Below are 17,756 nucleotides of genomic sequence, written 5' to 3' on the forward strand. Positions count from 1 at the left end.
ATGAGAGAGTCTGTCCTAAAAAAAAAAATAAGGCAGATGGCACTCTAGCCACCAAATATATATGTACACATGTATGTTACTACCAACATACATGTTAGAAAGAGCTTAGAGCTTCTCTACTTTGCCAACACACTGTATCTAGCTCAAAGAAGTTTGTCAAGTTTTCCAGGACAAAAATCTGTAGAAGAATGTTGCATATGCACGAGGGCCATGTGCTGTGTCCTTCATTAGGACTCATCTTAGTCCTGGGAACGTAAGTAAGTGGGAGGCCATTAGCTTAAGGCTGCTCTGTAATCAGGTGTTCTATCCACACAAGTTGGAACTTAGCTGGGAAATATTTCCCATAACTGACTAAAAACTAAACAAAAGAACAAAGATCATGGTAGATGATGTCTTTTATGTGTTTTGGATTCGGTTTGCAAGTATTTTACTGAGTATTTTTTGCATCAATGTTCATAAAAGAGATAGGTCTGAAGTTCTCTCTCTCTTTTTTTTTGTTGGGTCTTTGTGTGGTTTAGGTATGAAGGTGACTGTGACTTCACAGGGGTCTTTTCTGAGACTGATACTCCAACCAAGGACCATTCATGGGTATAACCTAGAAGTCCTGCTCAGATGTAGCCCATGGTAGCTCAGTATCCAAGTGGGTTCTCTAGTAAGGGGAACAGGGACTGTCTCTGACCTGGACTCAGTGGCTCGCTCTTTGACTGCCTCCCCCTGATGGAGGAGGAGCATTTCTAGGCCATACAGGACAACAATGCAGCCAGTTCTGATGAGACTGGATAAACTAGGGTCAGATAGAAGAGGAGGAGGACCTCCCCTATCCGTGGATTTGGAGAGGGGCATAGGAGGAGCTGAAGGAGGAAGGGTGGGATAGGGAGGGGAGGAGGGAGGGGGCTACAGGGGGATACAAAGTGAATAAACTGTAATTAATATAAAAAATAAAAAATAATTAAAAAAAATAAAGATCAAGCTTTAGCCAATCAGCTGAAATTTCATCTAATTATAGAGGACTCATCGGATCATAGTCACATGATGGAAATGCTTAATGACAGCAAAATAAGACCAACACAGTAACCAGTTAGGTGACATTTCAAATTCAGTTTTGTGGCTAACCTGGAAAAGCTTCCCATTAGGGTAGAGAGCTCTATAGCTCTTCCAGGTCTGAATGCCATCTTATTTGTGTATTCTTTCCCGCTTAAATAAGCTCTCATGTCCACTTTGTCTAATTTTTTTTTTAAACTGTTCCTGTATTTTTCCTACAGGTTGTTAAAACTTCTACTCTAATTGTTTCCACAAATTTGTTTTTAAGTGCGCAAAAACTGGAAGCTCACAAAATAATAAATAGTTCCTATTCAGTGGGCAAAGTAATTAGATTGTTTCTAAGTATTTACCTCTTCTGAACACAAGATTTCTAACTGAGATCTTAAAATGATTGTTTGAGGATCTCTTGCTTTTGCTAAATAGTGAATTCCTACCTTGTATTCAAGTTCAAATAACAATACCTGTTTGATTTTTCACTTAGTTTTGAATTTCATCAACTATATTTTACTTTACGTTAAAATATGACAGAGAAATACTATGGCAGAGAAAAATATGGCAGAGAAATACTATAACCCTAATCTCTATCACAGGGATTCTCTCCTGCCATCAGAATGTTGTAATCATGGCATCTTTGCGTTAGCACACAGTATTCTTTCCTGATTAATTGAGCATTCTTGTAGATACTTCACAGCTTGTCCCGTGTTTCTCCACAAGTCCATCGAGGATCAGAAATAAGCTATGGGTTCTGTAATATCCATCGTGTGGTGTAGAATGAGGCAGTGCCTCTTGGAGACAAAGAATTTCGCTCCTACATTCCACTCACAAAAGATTCAGAAAACCTTATTTGTACCCTTCCCTGGATGTCAAATATTCCCTGGGCATGTACACCTTTTAAGAATAGTCCAGAAACTATTATTAACTGTAACAAAGAATAAAATCTTCTCAGTGGCTGGATCAAAGTTCTTCACACTCTACCTCTTCCTGATTTATGGAAATAAACCTGAGCCTGAAAACCTGACTTGGAAACCAAAGAAAACTTTCACGGCTACTAGGAGAGGGTTAAGAGAACTCACACACTCTGTTACAGCCTTGGGAAATAGGTATCACATAAGCATCTGTAAGAAGATGGCAGATTTAAAATTGTGCTAAGAATTAACATTTCGTGTTTATGCCAGATGTCAGGTACACTGCTTTTCTCTGAGCTGTCAAAAAGCAGAATACTGAGAGAAAAGGTCAAAGCATCCTGAGGGATGTCAGTAGTGCTTAAAGATTGTAATGATGGAAAAAGTTGCTTTAAGTCTACATTCTATCACCACTTCAGATGTCAATTCCCATCAAGTGGAAACAGAGCGGCTTCCTTAATAGCTCTGTGGAATGCAATATGCTTTGGCGCTGGAGTTGAAAACACACCATGGTTACTGAATGCCTGCCAGAATGGGTCCCCTTTTCTGAAGATCAATGATTATGGATGATTGATGGACTGCTTTCCCTAGCAGCAAACACCAGCCTGTTGTTATTACTAGAACAGATGTAAATGTGATCCACACATAATTAATTGAATTTACAAAATGCCAGAAGTATATTAACTAGTCAAAACAACCTTTTAATTTTCTCCCACAGATTCCATAATGATGTAATGAAGAAGCTACCCACAAACATATTAAGACATTATCACCAAGCTCATTCTGAACAAATTCAGCAAATAAATCAATTTACTCTCAGATAAAATAAGAGCCTTCTTGCCTTCGCCTTCCCTCCCTCTTCCATTCTTCCCACTCTCCCTACTTTTAATTCTTTCTTTATGCTTTAATTTTCATTTGGAGTGCCTCAGCACAGAATTACTTCTTTAAATAAAATTCATATAGAAGTACAATGTGTAAAATGTTTGAAAATGAAGTTACAAAAATTAGAAACTTGTACACAAAATTGTTCCATTAATTACTTTTAAAGGCAGATGACTCTGCATAGCATATTTTGAAAATGAATACTATCGTCTATTTTCCACCTTGATTGCCATTTCCTTAAGAGCCTCCCAAGCACTTCTGTCCTGCAACACTCCATGAGCAAAGGCTGTCTTCTCTTTGGAGAATGGCCACATCTATATTTCTCTCTTTGGGTATGTCCTTATCCAAGTAAAACTCAGAGAAATAAAAGGTGTTTTCTCCAGCATTTTTATAACAGATTAAAAAAAAAATAAAAGAGTGTTCCTACTTTTTCTATTAAACCTCTCACTATTAACGAGAACACACTGTGAAAATTGCTGCTGACTGGAACCCAAGTGGTCTCTTTGGACAGCACAGACCGAGGGAACAGTAAAAGCATTAGAGAAAATAAGAGAGCTGTAGAGGAGACTGTGCACCTTTACTGCCTTATCCTCAATACATCAACCTGCCAGCCAGAGTACCGCTACAGAGGATGTGCAGAGGGAGGCTATAATTGTGTGCAAAATGACAGGGGATTGGTGCTGCAAAGGATGCATGAAAAGCTGTGAAAAGAATTCAGTGGAGAATTTATAAAAGTCACAGGGTGGGTCTCAAAAGGGCCAATTCCTGCAAGTGCTGTAATGGTGCTAGAGACACTGAGTGTGTTAGGGGAAAAAAAAGTTTTCTGGGTGTGTATCTGCCTCTTTCTCTGCCTCTGTCTCTCTCTTCACCCCCTTTTCTATCCCTCTCACTTTCCTTTCCTCCTTCCCTCCCTCCCCCTTCTCCCTCTCTCTCCTGTGTGGGAAATCTTTCAGTTCTGGGGCTTGAACCTAAAGCCTCTAGTATGGTAGGTGATTACTCTACCACAGACCTATATTCCCAGACTTCTTTTAACTTTTTAGTTTAATGCTGGGGCTAGTGATGATGACCAGGCTGATCTTTGAGCAGCCCCACGCATCCTGGGCTACCTTTCAACTTACAGTCTTCTTGAATCAGCCTGCCAAAGGGCTGGTTCCAAGCCTGAAGGGCGGGATAATCCACAACTTTTTTTGACTTCCATAAAATTTCTCATGAGGCAAAACAAGCCGTTTGCTCACAGATATAAGAGAAGAACTTCTGCTTGATTATTTTTTTATACTAGTAGGGATGTGTGTGTGTGTGTGTGTGTGTGTGTGTATCTGTATGCCTGTGTGTGAGTTTGCAGTATCTATACGCATTAGAACTTATCATTATGTCATTTAACTTTCCAACTCATTCTTGTCCAAATATAAGAAACATTATAGAACGGATGTTTATGCCTAACAAGTCCCCAGCCTTTACTATCCCACAACTTTGTTGTATTTAGCTGACTGATTTAGCCTCACTTTGGGGACATAAATCATTTGCTAAAGAAAAGTAATGATGTAATTTAGGCTAGAAGGGGAGCTGCTTAATTAGTTCTGAGAAGTATGTAAAACAAATATGGAAAACTCCAGAAGGGATGAGATGTTTCTGTCTGGTACTTCAGGCCTCCAGGATCCTATAATGAGCTACTTTAATTAGCCTTGTTGGGAATTATTTTATGTACTTCCAAATTTAATAAAAGTATATTTTCAGGACCGTAAACCATAAACTTAGATGTCTCTGAGACTGTGGTCCTTAATAACATTTAGTAAATGAGGTTTATTTCCTCTTTAAAAGTTAGAATTAATTAAATACCCTTGAAAGAGAGGCTTCTAACTGCAGCACACAGGCTAGAGACCTCCAAAACATGCTTTGTCTGACCCAGCTTTTTCGAAGACTGTTCTGACAAACTGTCCGATATGTAGTTTCTTGCTTTCCTTGACATTTTTTAGAATGCAGTTTTCGTTATTTATCGATCATTCTTGCATGTCTGTGTGATTCTCGTGGAAGTCGGGAGATGGCATCACAGTGTCTAGGACTGGCATTTTAGTAAGTTGTGAGGTGTTACATGGGTCCTAGGAACTGAATTTGGGTCCTCTGCAGAAAACAGCAAGTATTCTTAATCTCCGAGCCCTCTCTCTCACTCCAGGATGTACTTCTTCATGGCAAGATACAGCTGGAGATTTTACTCAAAATTTAGCCATTTTGAGTTCATTAACAGGCCATATAATGAACTTAAAGAGCTACATCGTCTATGCTTACTAGATGCCTAAGGTTGGCAATGTGGTTTCTCAGTTGGTAGAGTGCTTGCCTGGCATGCACACACTCTGGGGTTTAATACTTAAGTGTGGCATAAGCCTGATATGGTGGTGTACACTTAAAATCCTAGCACTCAGGAAGTGGTGGCAGGGGACTGAGAAGTTCAAAATCATTGATAAACAGAAAACACAGTTTAAAAAAATATTAAATCATCCTCACCTACATATCAAGTTCAAAGCCAACCTAAGATACCTTAGACTTCATTTTTTAAAAAAGGGAAATACATAAATAACATTAAATGTAAATAAAGTGTGCCATTCAATTGAGTTACTTAGAAACCTGTCGACACCCAACATAAGGCTGGTGGTCATTATGCAGTTCTTACAAATAGGCAGAGAAACAGACTCTAGAAATCTTGATTAAAACTGTATACATGTCAGTACTGTCTCTGACATGAACCCAGTGGCTGGCTCTTTGACCTTCTCCCCCCGCCCCAAGAGAGGAGCAGCCTTGCTAGGCCACAGAGGAGGACATTGCAGCCAGTCCTGATGAGATGTGATAAGCTAGGGTCAGATGGAAGTGGAGGAGGACCTCCCCTATCAGTGGACTTGGAAAGGGGCAGGGAGGAGATGAGGGAGGGAGAGAGGGATTGGGAGGGAATTAAGGAGGGGTCTACAACTGGGATACAAAGTTAATAAACTGTAATTAACATAAACAATAAAAATTTAATTAAAAAACTGTATACATGATTCACTTCATGATTTATTATTCCAAATTTTAATCACAAAAAGACATTTTAAAATAAAAGCAACATCTAAAACAGATGGAGATCAGTTTTGAAACTCCATCCATAAAAGATTCCTCTGGTTTTTATTCTTGGCAGACTCTATCCCTTTAGATGCAATGAACAGAGATAGATCCAGACACGAATCCAAAGCATTCCACAGGAAGTGCCAATTTTGTGCCTATAAAGACAAGAGCCTATTTAACCGCCGGGAAATGAGCTGAGTTTTGTGTGCACACAGAGATGAAGTTCATGACTGGGTACCTATCTGCTACTCCACTCCTGGGCACGTGGAAGCATGCTGGAAAAGCTCAGCTACATTACTCGGTGTACAAGCAACCTGGCTCTCCAGTGCAGCGGAGGTTAAGGAAGAACACATTCTGCTGAGCTGGGAACTGCCTGGCTTATAAATAAATGCGCATTTATGCTGGATGCAAAGTAATGTGCTTTGCTATCTACGTTCAAAATGTCTGCTCCAATCCACTCACTGAAACATTTCTGCTCCTGCTTCTTCTGTACTTTCTCAAAAACATTAAAATCAGGTGACTTAAGCAAAAAGTGTGGTTAGTGTGGTTGAAAGGCCACCCGGATCATGGATGAATGTGGAAGATTTCTAGGAAAGACACTGCATGCTGAGGTCACACCTGGGGTCCGGGCCTGCAGAACACATGCTTTGATCATGTCTTCCACACACCTTTAGGAGGCAGTTACTGCCATTCACAGAACACTTCCCTTCCCACACAGGATAGGAACTGTGTGTACCTAAGACTGTCTGCTTAAAAGTGGCAGTAGCCGGATGCCTGTAGTTCAATTCTACTTCCTCCTAGGCAGTGAACATCAGAAAACCTAGTCGAAATCCTCAACTCCTCAGCCCCCAGTTAGGGACCTATAACAATAGTGCTGGCACATAAGTGAAGCCTGGGTGAGACCTATTTGAAAGTCTCCCTTTTTCCTGTTTCCCCATCTTGAAGCAATCTGTCTAGGTGGAAGGGTGTAAATGAAGGAAGGAAGGCTCATACCAGAAGCACTTGATTTGAGTGGATCTGAGCCAGATTCAAATTGAACTAATTCCTTTTCAGGTTTCCTTATTCACACAGGTTCTCTACACTTGATTAGAACACAAAGATCAAGCCAACAAAATGGCTCAGTGGCCGAAGGTGGCAGACACCCAACCTGATAACCAAAACTTGATTGACAGTCTGAGTTTGATCATCAAGGAGAGCTCATCCCTAAGACAAACATAATAAAGGAAAGAATCAACTCCCAACATTTCTTGTCTCACCTCTACACATGGGCTAGAGCATGCATCTCTCTCTCTCTCTCTCTCTCCCCTCCCCTTTCTCACACATGCAAGCACACACAACAAAACTAATTAGGATAAATAAAACACAAATTTTATATTAAAAAATTACAAAGTACCTTTTTCTCAGAGGCTCTGAAAGAGCATCAGACCCGTCCGATACCTTTTATCGGACGGGTCTGATGCTCTTTGGGTGGATGACACCTAAACGAACATCGGTACAAAGTCCCAATTTACTTCTAATATCAGAGATCAGACCTCTACTCTTGCCTGATGCGTCTAAAACAAAAAGGGGGAACTGTAGAGAGCTGCGGAATGCTATGCCTTAAAGATGGAGCTGGTTTCCGCCTTCCACCTTCCCGATGGTGAGTGCTCTCTGTCACGAACAATTCCACATTTGGCTAAGGCTGAGGATCTGGCTTGCTTCCATGTATGTGGACCTATCTGCATTGCCCACGTGGCATGCCTGGGTTGGCTACCCAGAGGCTATTTAAGTTGTGGGCTGGCTTTCCCCAGGGTCAGATGATTGTTCAAGGTTTCTGAATAAATTGCATTGGGAAAAAAAAAAAAAAAACACCCAGACACACAAATAAATAAATCTTAACTCTGTATTCAACTTTTCATACTAGCAAACTAGGTAAAAATGCAAAAAAAAAATAATTAAATAATTTTCCAAATTGAATAAAAAAAAATTACAAAGTAACCATTACTTTATCTCTTCTCCTTGTCCGTATAAAATCAAATTCTTATCTCTGACATAGTAATAGCATTGTGTTCCTCCTTAGTTCTAGAGCAAAATGTTAAGATGAAACGATTTATCATACGTGAAACACTAAATTTACAAGCTATTTTTTTGTCTTTAAACACATGTAACCACCATCACCCAGAAATCCAAACTAAAATAAATTCTTGTTGAAGCACTGTTTCACCCTTAGTGGATTCAAAGTCTGAAATTTCCTTGTGTAACTTTTTGATGGGTTTCAGGCTTAGTCTGGCTCTTGTCTGGGGATGGAGAAAGGTGAGTAAGACAAACTCAGTTGCCTTTAAGGAGACAGAAAGCAAGTTTCTCATCCTCTAACAGACACTTGGGAGATCTAAGATTGTAGTATGAGGGAAAGTCTGGAGTCTTGATGTACCTAGAAGATGAATGAGAAATGGTCAAGTCAGTGGCATCTCTGAATTCTGAGGAAATTCTCACCTGAAAATTGAGAGTGTATGGAGGAGAAAATAAATCTACAGCTTCTTCATATTGTCTCTCATGACGCTCTTACGATTGTCTGTGATGTCTTCATAACAGTAATGGAAAAAGGATGTGAAGAGAGTAGTCAAAATGGGGAACTGGTGTTACACTAGCTACTAAGGAGGAGAACGGGAGATAAATCAGGTCTGGCGCACCCCAGGCCTTACTTTTTTCCCCCACAGGTTTTTATCTGTGTTACAGGATTGTATTTCTCACTCCTGGGCTTTGTGTAAATCCCATAACAACCTTGAGTGTCAGCTTGTTGATGTTAAAAAAAAATAGCACTACTCATTATTTTTTTAATTTTTATTTTTTCCTTCACAATTTTTGCATTATATATCCTCAACTTTTCCTAGTCCCACCCTTTTTCACCTGCATCCCCTTCCCCTAGTCCACTTAAAGAGGGAATTCTGCACTGTTGCCATCTGCCCATAGCTTGCTAAGTCTCATCAGGACTGCTTGGATCCTCTTCCTCAGTGGCCTGGTAAGGCTGCATCATCAGGGGCAAGTTATCAAAAACTAGTCAACTGAGTTCATGAGAGAGGCAGCCCCTGCTCCCCTCACTCAGAGATCAACATAGACACTGAGCTGCCAATCAGTGACATCTGAGCAGGGGGTCTAGGTCCCCTCCACGCATGGTCCTCCACTGGTGCATCAGTCTTTGCAGAAACCCCTGGGCTCAAATCTTTTAGCTTTGTTAGTGTCCTTGTGGGGCTCCTGTCCCCATCCATGTCCCTCTATTCCCACCCCTCTATTCTTCTCTGTGCTCTGCCCAAAGTTTGTCCATGAGTCTCAACATCTGCTTCAATCCTCTTTTTTTAAATAGACTTAATATCACCTTGAATATTAGCACTGTTAACATCAGTCCAGGTCTACTTAGTTACAAGCTGAAGCACAGTGTAATTCCGGAGTTATCCAAAATCCTTACAATATAGGAAGTCCTAAGGGTCCTTCAACTTGCTGAAAAGTGCACCCACCAGTTTACAACTGGGGATTTGTTCTGAATAAGGCTCAATAACAAATGAGTTGAATATATCACAATCATGTTTACTGCCAGAATGCTCTTAGGTTTTTCCCTGTGCTTAGTATCAAGAATTTTGGGGTGCAAGAATAAAATGTGCTCAGATATATAACAAGTTTCACACACCTAGTTATTTGTTGGATATATTTGTAAATCAATGAAAATAAAGTGGATGAATGGACAGGGTGATAGATAAATAGATGAGAGTAGGGAAGAAAAGATAGAAGGAAGGCTGGCTAACTCAAAAAATACTTTTAATTCACAGTTTCTACAGTTAACCAATTTGCAGAAACACAGGCTTTCATATCCAACTATAAAATTAATGTGCAACAATGGGGCCTATCTACTCTACCAAGTATTTCTCTTTAGAGATGAAAAGCTTTGTGGTCATCCATATTATTCCAGCAGAGGCTTATATGTCAACTGATTCATAATATACATGTGTAAATGCCATTATGGATCAGTGAGGATTTTTGACTCTCAGTTATGTTACTGGTCACATCATTGTTGGTAGAAATTAAGAAAAATGCATATACAATTGTGATATGCTATCCATTCCTTCTACAGGTAGGTTGTCTATCTCTTTGCCTTGATATGTTTACCTGCCACTTAGCAAGAATCCATAGATTAGAGGTAACATTCTGTAGCTTAGATGACAAATCCTTAATAACCGGCCAATTATCAGCATCTCAATCCTGACTTCAGTTTTGAGGAGGCCAGTTATATTATGATGCAGCTACTGGGCATTCTGCCTCGGTTTCTGCTGTGGTGGAAATAGAGGCCACAGTTTTGAAGTGAATTAAATTAACGTCCTGCTTAGAGGAAAACTATGATGGCTTTGGAAAGGCTTTTGACATCAACATTAAAAACAAAACAAAACAAACAAATGAAAAACAACTCTTGTTTCAGGTGTTATTTGGTTATAAAGAGCAAATTGTAGTTAAAGAAAACTGAGTTCCTAAAACAAGAGGAAGCTGTGATTTCAAGTAAAATCATTATTATGTTTAAAGTTATTGATTTTTTATTAATTACAATTTATTCACTTTGTATCCCAGCTGTAGCCCCCTCTCTCATCCCTTCCTAATCCTACTCTCTTTCCCTGATCTCCTCCCATACTCCTCCCCAAGTCCAATGATAGGAGAAATCCTCCTCCCCTTCCATCTGATCCCAGCCTATCAGGTCTCATCAGGACTGTCTGCATTGTCTTCCTCTGTGGCCTAGCAAGGCTGTTTGCTCCCCTCTTAGGGGTTGGTGATCAAAGAGCCGGCCACTGAGTTCATGTCAGAGACAGCTACTGTTCCCCATGGGTTACATCTGTGCAGGGTAGAATCTGTACACCTAAAGAAGCTAAGCAAGAAGGAGGACACTGGGTAAGATGATCAATCCTTATTCAGAAAGGCAAACGGGATGGACATTGGAAGAGGAAGAAAACAGGGAACAGGACAGGAGCCTACCACAGGGAGCCTCTGAAAGACTCTACCCAGCAGGGTATGGAAGCAGATGTTGAGACTCATAGCCAAACTCTGGGCAGAGTGCAGGGAATCTAATGAAAGAAGGGGAGATAGAAAGACCTAGAATGGACAGTAGCTCCACAAGGAGAGAAACAGAACCAAAATATCTGGGCACAGGGGTCTTTTCTGAAACTGATACTCCATCCAAGGACCACGCATGAAGTAAAATTATTTTGGTAACATGTTTAGAATCTTGCATTCCTCCACAGTAGCCACTGGGCCTTCCTGTCTTGCTTATACCTCCACGAACTGAATAAGATAACACAGAGCTGAAAATTTCTATTTGGTGCTATCTAAGCTACCTGAGATAACTTTCCCATTTCGGCCCATTCATCTTCGGAGAAAAAAGAAAGAAAGATGTAACCCCACAGGGTGTAAATCCCACACCATCTGGCTGAGCAGCTTCAGTTCTCACCTTGGTCACACCAACAATTTACACAGCAATTTTTAGCGCAAAGTTACTTCAACCTCTGCTACCTGCTGCTTGACACTTCTCCCCCTCCCTTTCACATCCCAAAGGCTATGTTGTTGGAGGTGCATGACACCGTACAGCACGGAATGTTCAAATGCCTGTGCATAGCATAGGTGTGGCAAGGTACAGCAGAGACTGGTTTGCTTATGAAACACGCGGACAGATTTTGAGAATTTTGTCCACATTCAATACATTTTACCAGCTACCACTGGGCCGAGACAACTCTTTATTAAAATACGTATGTAGAATAATTTTATTAACCTGTGAAATTCTGTTTAATTAGTATTTTATTATGAGGTGCTTAGATACTAGTCTTGTGACCTTATAGCAGCATGACTTTTCTCATGCATTTGTGATCCTAATGATTTTATGATGCCAGCATCTACATGAAAGTCACACTAATTATCAGCATTTCAGATTATTGAAAACTAGATTAATAATTACTCTACAAGAAATCTATATTGAGGACTTTATTCCTGGTTTATCATCTTACTGTTGTAATTATAACTTAGGCCATTACTTCTGATTTTATCAGAGAGAACCTGGATTGTTCTGAAAAAAAAAAAAAGTCAATGAACTAAAAATGACAGAAGGCATGATAGAATAAAGGATAGATTAAGAAATTTTTCATATGATAACAATTCATCTGATCAATGCATCTCTGGAAAGAAAGTATAAATTTGTAATTCTCTCCAACCATATGAGAAGATTCTTTTAATGGCTCAAGTTAAAGTATGGAAAACTTACTGTATTCTTACCAGGAGATATGTTAGTTAATCTCCTGACTCTATTTAGATAGAACACTGGCAAAGCCATATATAATAGGAACAGCAAAAGTCATTAAGCCAGCACAGCTTCTTGACAAAGACCAAGCAAAACTGAGCTGAGTGATGCAATTGCTGTGATGCAGTCTCCCACTCTTTCGGCCTTGATCTCTACATGTCACATGCTTGGTATGGAAGCATATTCTGCTAGTATTAGTATGCTTGGGGTAAATTTTGTTAATTGTACAACTTGAGGATATTGGATTGATGGAAATTTTATAATTAATCATTTACACCCTCTCCAAGGAGAACTGCTTCTAAGCTTCCTAAGGAGTGTCCTGACCATACTACCCCTCCTGCTTTTAGGGAGATATTCTTACCTGGCTCTACTTGAAGTTCTTCCTTATGACATGGAGATTGTGACTCTAGAAAATATGACAGAGATCTCCTTATGAGGCTCTGACTCCAAGATACTATCTGTCCTGCACTTACTCAAGAGCAAGAAATAAGAACAAAGTAAATTTTAAAAGGGACAGGGAGGAGAGGAGGAAAAGAGGGTGGGTGGGGTTGGGAGGGAATGAGGGAGGGGGTTCAGCTGGGATACAAAGTGAATAAACTGTAATTAATATAAAAATAAAAATTTAATTTATAAAAGGTACACAATATTTGGTAGGCTAGAGAACTTGGCAGCAGATCAAATTAAAAATCTCTTCCTAATAGTGTATTGATGGACAAAGAATGGTGTGGATACATGATGAACGAATGAAGTACTAAGACCTTCTTTTCTTAGAAAAAGTGAACTCATACAGGGTCCCCATGGTTTCATATGACAAAGGAACAAAAAATAGCAAGATTAGACAGATAAATACATTCTGCAAATATATAAAACATAAGCATTGTATTATAACAAGAACTGAATAACAACTGCAGCAACTTTGGCCTGAAGACTTTTCTTGGACCTAATGATAGTTAGCATTCTGACTATTAAAAGTTGATAATACACTGTTTGAGACATGACAATCTGCCCAGGCTTGCTTGGAGATTTTTCTTTCCGTCTAGTGCCCTTGAAACCACAAAAACTACCAGCTGTTATACTTTGTCAAAATATACCCAGAAAACTAGACTATTGTTAAAAGTTGGGTTGTGGAGTTGATCAGGAAAAATGATTGTAAAAGATAATTCTGTTCTGTCATGGTTTATCAATGATGATTAACTTATGACCAAGTGGAAGTTAAAATTTATCCAGGGACAAAAATTATATGATCTATGTTTTGGAACAACATGAATCTATCGCTGCCTACTAAATTCTGTATAAATGTACCCAGACTGCCAGTCAGTCAGGATGCAAAACTTCTCCCAATCCCCATGCCTGCCTTCATCCTCCCTCACTGCTTTGCAATCACCCTTTTTCCGGACCTGACCTCATCTGGGAATGGTCCCTGGCAGAACATTATTGATGTATTCAAATAAACAAAAAGATTAGGAATTTATTTCATGAAAACAAGAAAAATATTCTGCTAGTATTAGTATCTTCTGCATCTTAGCAAGCAGTCGACCCTTGACCTACATCTCGAATCCAAACAATAGGTTTTAATACAACTTGACCCTGGCCAATAATATAAAGAGAAATAGAACCAAGGAAAGAACAAGGACCAAAAACAAAGAAGTTAAAGTAATTGTTAGCTGTCACTAAATAACAGATCAACTTCTGATCATAATACTAACATTAGAAAGGTCTAAGCCATGAGCAATTCAAGCAAACAAACAAAAACCTTTGGCACTAAGCCTAATTCAATAATCTAAAAATTACAAAATGAGCAATGTCTATATATTTTTGATCCCTCTGACTCCTCCAGGACTCTCTGAAAGAAGATTCGAGACATCATTGTGGCTGTGACAAGGCTCTTGGGGGGTACGTAACACCTGTCTATGATGAAAGGATGCATGATACACATAACCCAGTGATCTTTTTTTCTTTTCCTTCCTTTCTATTTCTATTTCATTGTGATTCACTGAAGAGTGCATGCTCATGGAGATTTGAGACATTCAAAAAAAAAAAAAAAAAAAAAAAGAAAAGAAAAAAGAACCTGTGGAGTAAAAACACTAAGCTAATGACTATTTGCATCCATTCCCGTTGTTGTCATGTTTTGGTTTGATATTTGATTTTGGTTGTCGTGTTTGGCAAGAGTTCTAGTTTCTTCAAAAACCCAGTTATTTTGCTTGAATATGTTTTTCTTTTAATGCCCAGGTGTGGGATAACAGGCTGCTTCACAGCAGGTGATTATGATTTGTCTCATGCAGTAGCAGGGGCCTGATTTTTGCCAGGTGCAGATAGTTTATATCTAGGTACTCTGGAGAGGGTATAAATGCTAGAGCCCAGAGACAGATAGGGGTGCTCTGAAAACGGTGGCTGCTCCTCTCTCCTGATACTCTGACATCCTGATGCTCCTGGTTGCTGCTACTGCAGTGTGACAAGAAGGAGTTAGAGATACCCTAACAACAAAGATTAAACTTTCCTCCAAAGGACTCAAAAGCCCTAATCTGGAGGAAGTATTTTAAAGAGGTCTGCATCTTCTTTCCGCTCCAACCTTTTTTATCTCCTTCCTAGTGTTGGGGGTTGGATGAAATAGTGGTGGAGAAGGATGATAGAGATTAAATCACCCAATAAATTAGCTAAAAAAAAAATGCCTACAGTCATGATATTTAACACTTCAGTCATTTTCAATTGATTATTCATCCATCATAAACCAAACCTATGTTTGTTTTCAGATCACACCTAGGGGATTAGGAGTCATGTATTAAAATCATGGTCCCTTTTATTTCTTAGAGTTTGGGAAGTGTTAAAGGCCAGCTGCACCACTTCAGCCTTAGGACATAGACAAGTGTTTTATGAGACAATAAAAATATACAAATTGGTTAGAGACCTGGAAGGACACAAAACAATGAAATAAATCAGGGTGAAGAATACCTTGAAGACATTGCTTCAGGCTCAGCTATAGGGTAGATAGTGGGGTGATCTCTCAGTGGAGACATAATATTTTGCCTGGATGAGCTAAAATACATTCTAGTGAAGGAAAGCAAAGGAGCTAGGTAAGAAAGAAAGCCAAAGGGCAGAATGAGAAAAACAGGTAGCAGCAGGACTTTGCAAACTGTGACAATTAAGATCCCGCTGCTGAGTGGCCCATGGACAATAATCCAGTAAGATATAAAGCAATGAGTCAGGACAGTGGGTATGAATTAGGTGTCAGCACTGAGGAGATCTGCATCAGTGAGAAGAACAACCTATACGTAAAAACTGGACCTGGGTCTGGCCATCTCCCTCTACAACAAAGCACTGACAGCACTGACAAAGCCATGCTTTTGTCTGTGTTACTCCCTTGACAATACTCCACATATCCTAAGGGTTAACGTGTCTTCTTGAAGAGATGCCGTTCCTTCTTCACCTACACCATCAGCACACTTACATAGTTTTTTTTTTTTTTTTTTTTTTTTTTTTTTATCAGTGTGCTTTACTGCCAAAGAGAGAACTGTATGACCCCTCCAACGGCTGAGGTAATTCAAGATGCTCTGAGGTAAAACCACAGAGCCCAGCTGAGAGTTCTTGTCTCTGGTGTTCCAGTTCAGCCAGGAGAACCTCATGCTGATCATGCAGCTCCTCAGGGTAAATCCAAGAATGAGTCATGGAGCGTGGAGTGCGGTCTTGTATTGGAACCTCATGCCCGTGATAAGCAGGATGGGTTACTGTACTCACCGCCCGAGTGTGGTGGCGGTCCGCAGAGAAGTACCACCCCCTGGCCTTCACGGACTGACACTGTGCTTCTCATTCTTGTCTTAAAATTTTCAAGATCTAATTCAAAAAGAAAAGAAGAAGGACATTTCAGAAAGGAAAACAACATGCTCTGTTTTTTTTTGTTTGTTTGTTTGTTTGTTTGTTTTTTGTTTTCTTTTTTGGAGGCCAATGTTCAAATTTCTCCCAAGGAACCTCAAGAGATCATTGCATTCAGGAAGAAAAGCAGAATTTGATTCCTTCATTGTTTGGGATGAGATGTACAAATGCAATACAGACGTATATCTAAGAATCCCATGTTGTTGTAATAGGATTGAAACGGTATGGGACACCTGAAATGGAAAAGTGTATGTGATAATACAATTACTGCATAATATGATTCAACAAAAAATGAAGTATCCCAAACTGACAAATCCACGTCAATCCGATGTTCACCCCCCATTAGCTCACCACATGAGGCAGACAATGTTCTCTATTGTCCGACTCCCCACTCCCCAAACAGCCTATGCAAAGGTTATTCTCTACCTATAGTTATTTTTATTTACAGAACAATTTAAAGATATACAATTTATAAGTAACAATCTGACTCATGTTATGCAAGACTGTATGGCAGGTACAAATTACTGGAAATAAAATAAAATAAGCAGTATTTAGAGGACAACAATAAATTAAATGAATATACTTATTTTTATTTATAGCTGTAAAACACTCTTATTTTATAATCACACAAAGGATGAGTTACACTCAATAATTTAAAAAAAATCAACCAAGGAAAATACTATTTTTATTATTAGCAGTGATTTTTAGAAAAAACATAATTTCTTGTAATAACAGTTAGGATAACCCATGTAGATTTAGACTTCCTACCTTGACTGACCACAGAGGGAAAGGACTATTGACCTGCTTTTTTTTTTAATAGCTGAAATCTATACAAATTGTAAGTCATTACCCATGTTCCAACTAAATACCCCAATACACTTATTGGCTCACTAGAAAATACAAAGATTAAGTCTATGCAGGAATTAGAATTAAAGATCTGTTTCTCTAAATTCAATTAAAGGTGTTTGAGAATTAACATTTTTCCATCTATGCAAGAAAAGTTATCCTACGCACAGAGAATCACACACACATACACCCACAAACACACTTGCACACACTAACACAAACACATACTTCTTAGCTCTTCTACATTTTTATAAACCATCTAAGTTACAATATAACATATAACAGAGCATATCTTCTAAAGAAAATTTAGAAAACTTCGACTTTCCTTTGGAACACACAAAAAGACAAGGATTCATTTTCAAATTGGCAAACTCTTAATCTATAGACATTTAGAAGTATTGCAAATACTGTAAATCAGTAAATCAGGCAAATGAATTTTTGTGTTTACAATTTTACTATTATTAAGTATTATCGATCCTAGGGTAGAAGATTTCACCAAAGCAAACAGGTTCAAACAAGAGAATATGAGGAGTCATCATTTTAATTTGAAGCTAGTCTACAGAAATGTACATGTATGCCTACTACATTTATAGTATATTGTACATACTACTATAGCATGACATTATAACTTCCTAAAGGTGCAGCAAAGATAAAAAATTCTCAAAACTTCTGTCCTGTTACTTGTTTTCTCCTACTTCCCCTGTCCATCCCATTTGTCTTTCTAAATGAGGTTGATCATCTTACTCTGGGTCCTCTACCTCCTCCCCCCATCTCCGAGGGAGGAGCAGCCCTGCTAGGCCACAGAGAAGGACATGGCAGCAAGTCCT

General features: G+C 39.1%; 1 protein-coding gene across 2 annotated transcripts in view; it reads right to left on the bottom strand.

Annotated features, from left to right (window-relative positions):
* Cntn3 (contactin 3) overlaps nucleotides 1–17,756 on the bottom strand; it is a 396,519-nt gene that overhangs the window by 160,371 nt on the left and 218,392 nt on the right. For both annotated transcript variants that reach the window (XM_060383858.1, XM_060383859.1), the window contains exon 5: nucleotides 15,949–16,044. In XM_060383858.1, coding sequence (XP_060239841.1) covers nucleotides 15,949–16,044 — 96 coding nt within the window. The remainder of the gene's footprint in view (nucleotides 1–15,948; nucleotides 16,045–17,756) is intronic.

This window comes from Meriones unguiculatus, chromosome 5 (genome assembly GCF_030254825.1).
Source record: "Meriones unguiculatus strain TT.TT164.6M chromosome 5, Bangor_MerUng_6.1, whole genome shotgun sequence".
NCBI classification, from domain to species: domain Eukaryota; kingdom Metazoa; phylum Chordata; class Mammalia; order Rodentia; family Muridae; genus Meriones; species Meriones unguiculatus.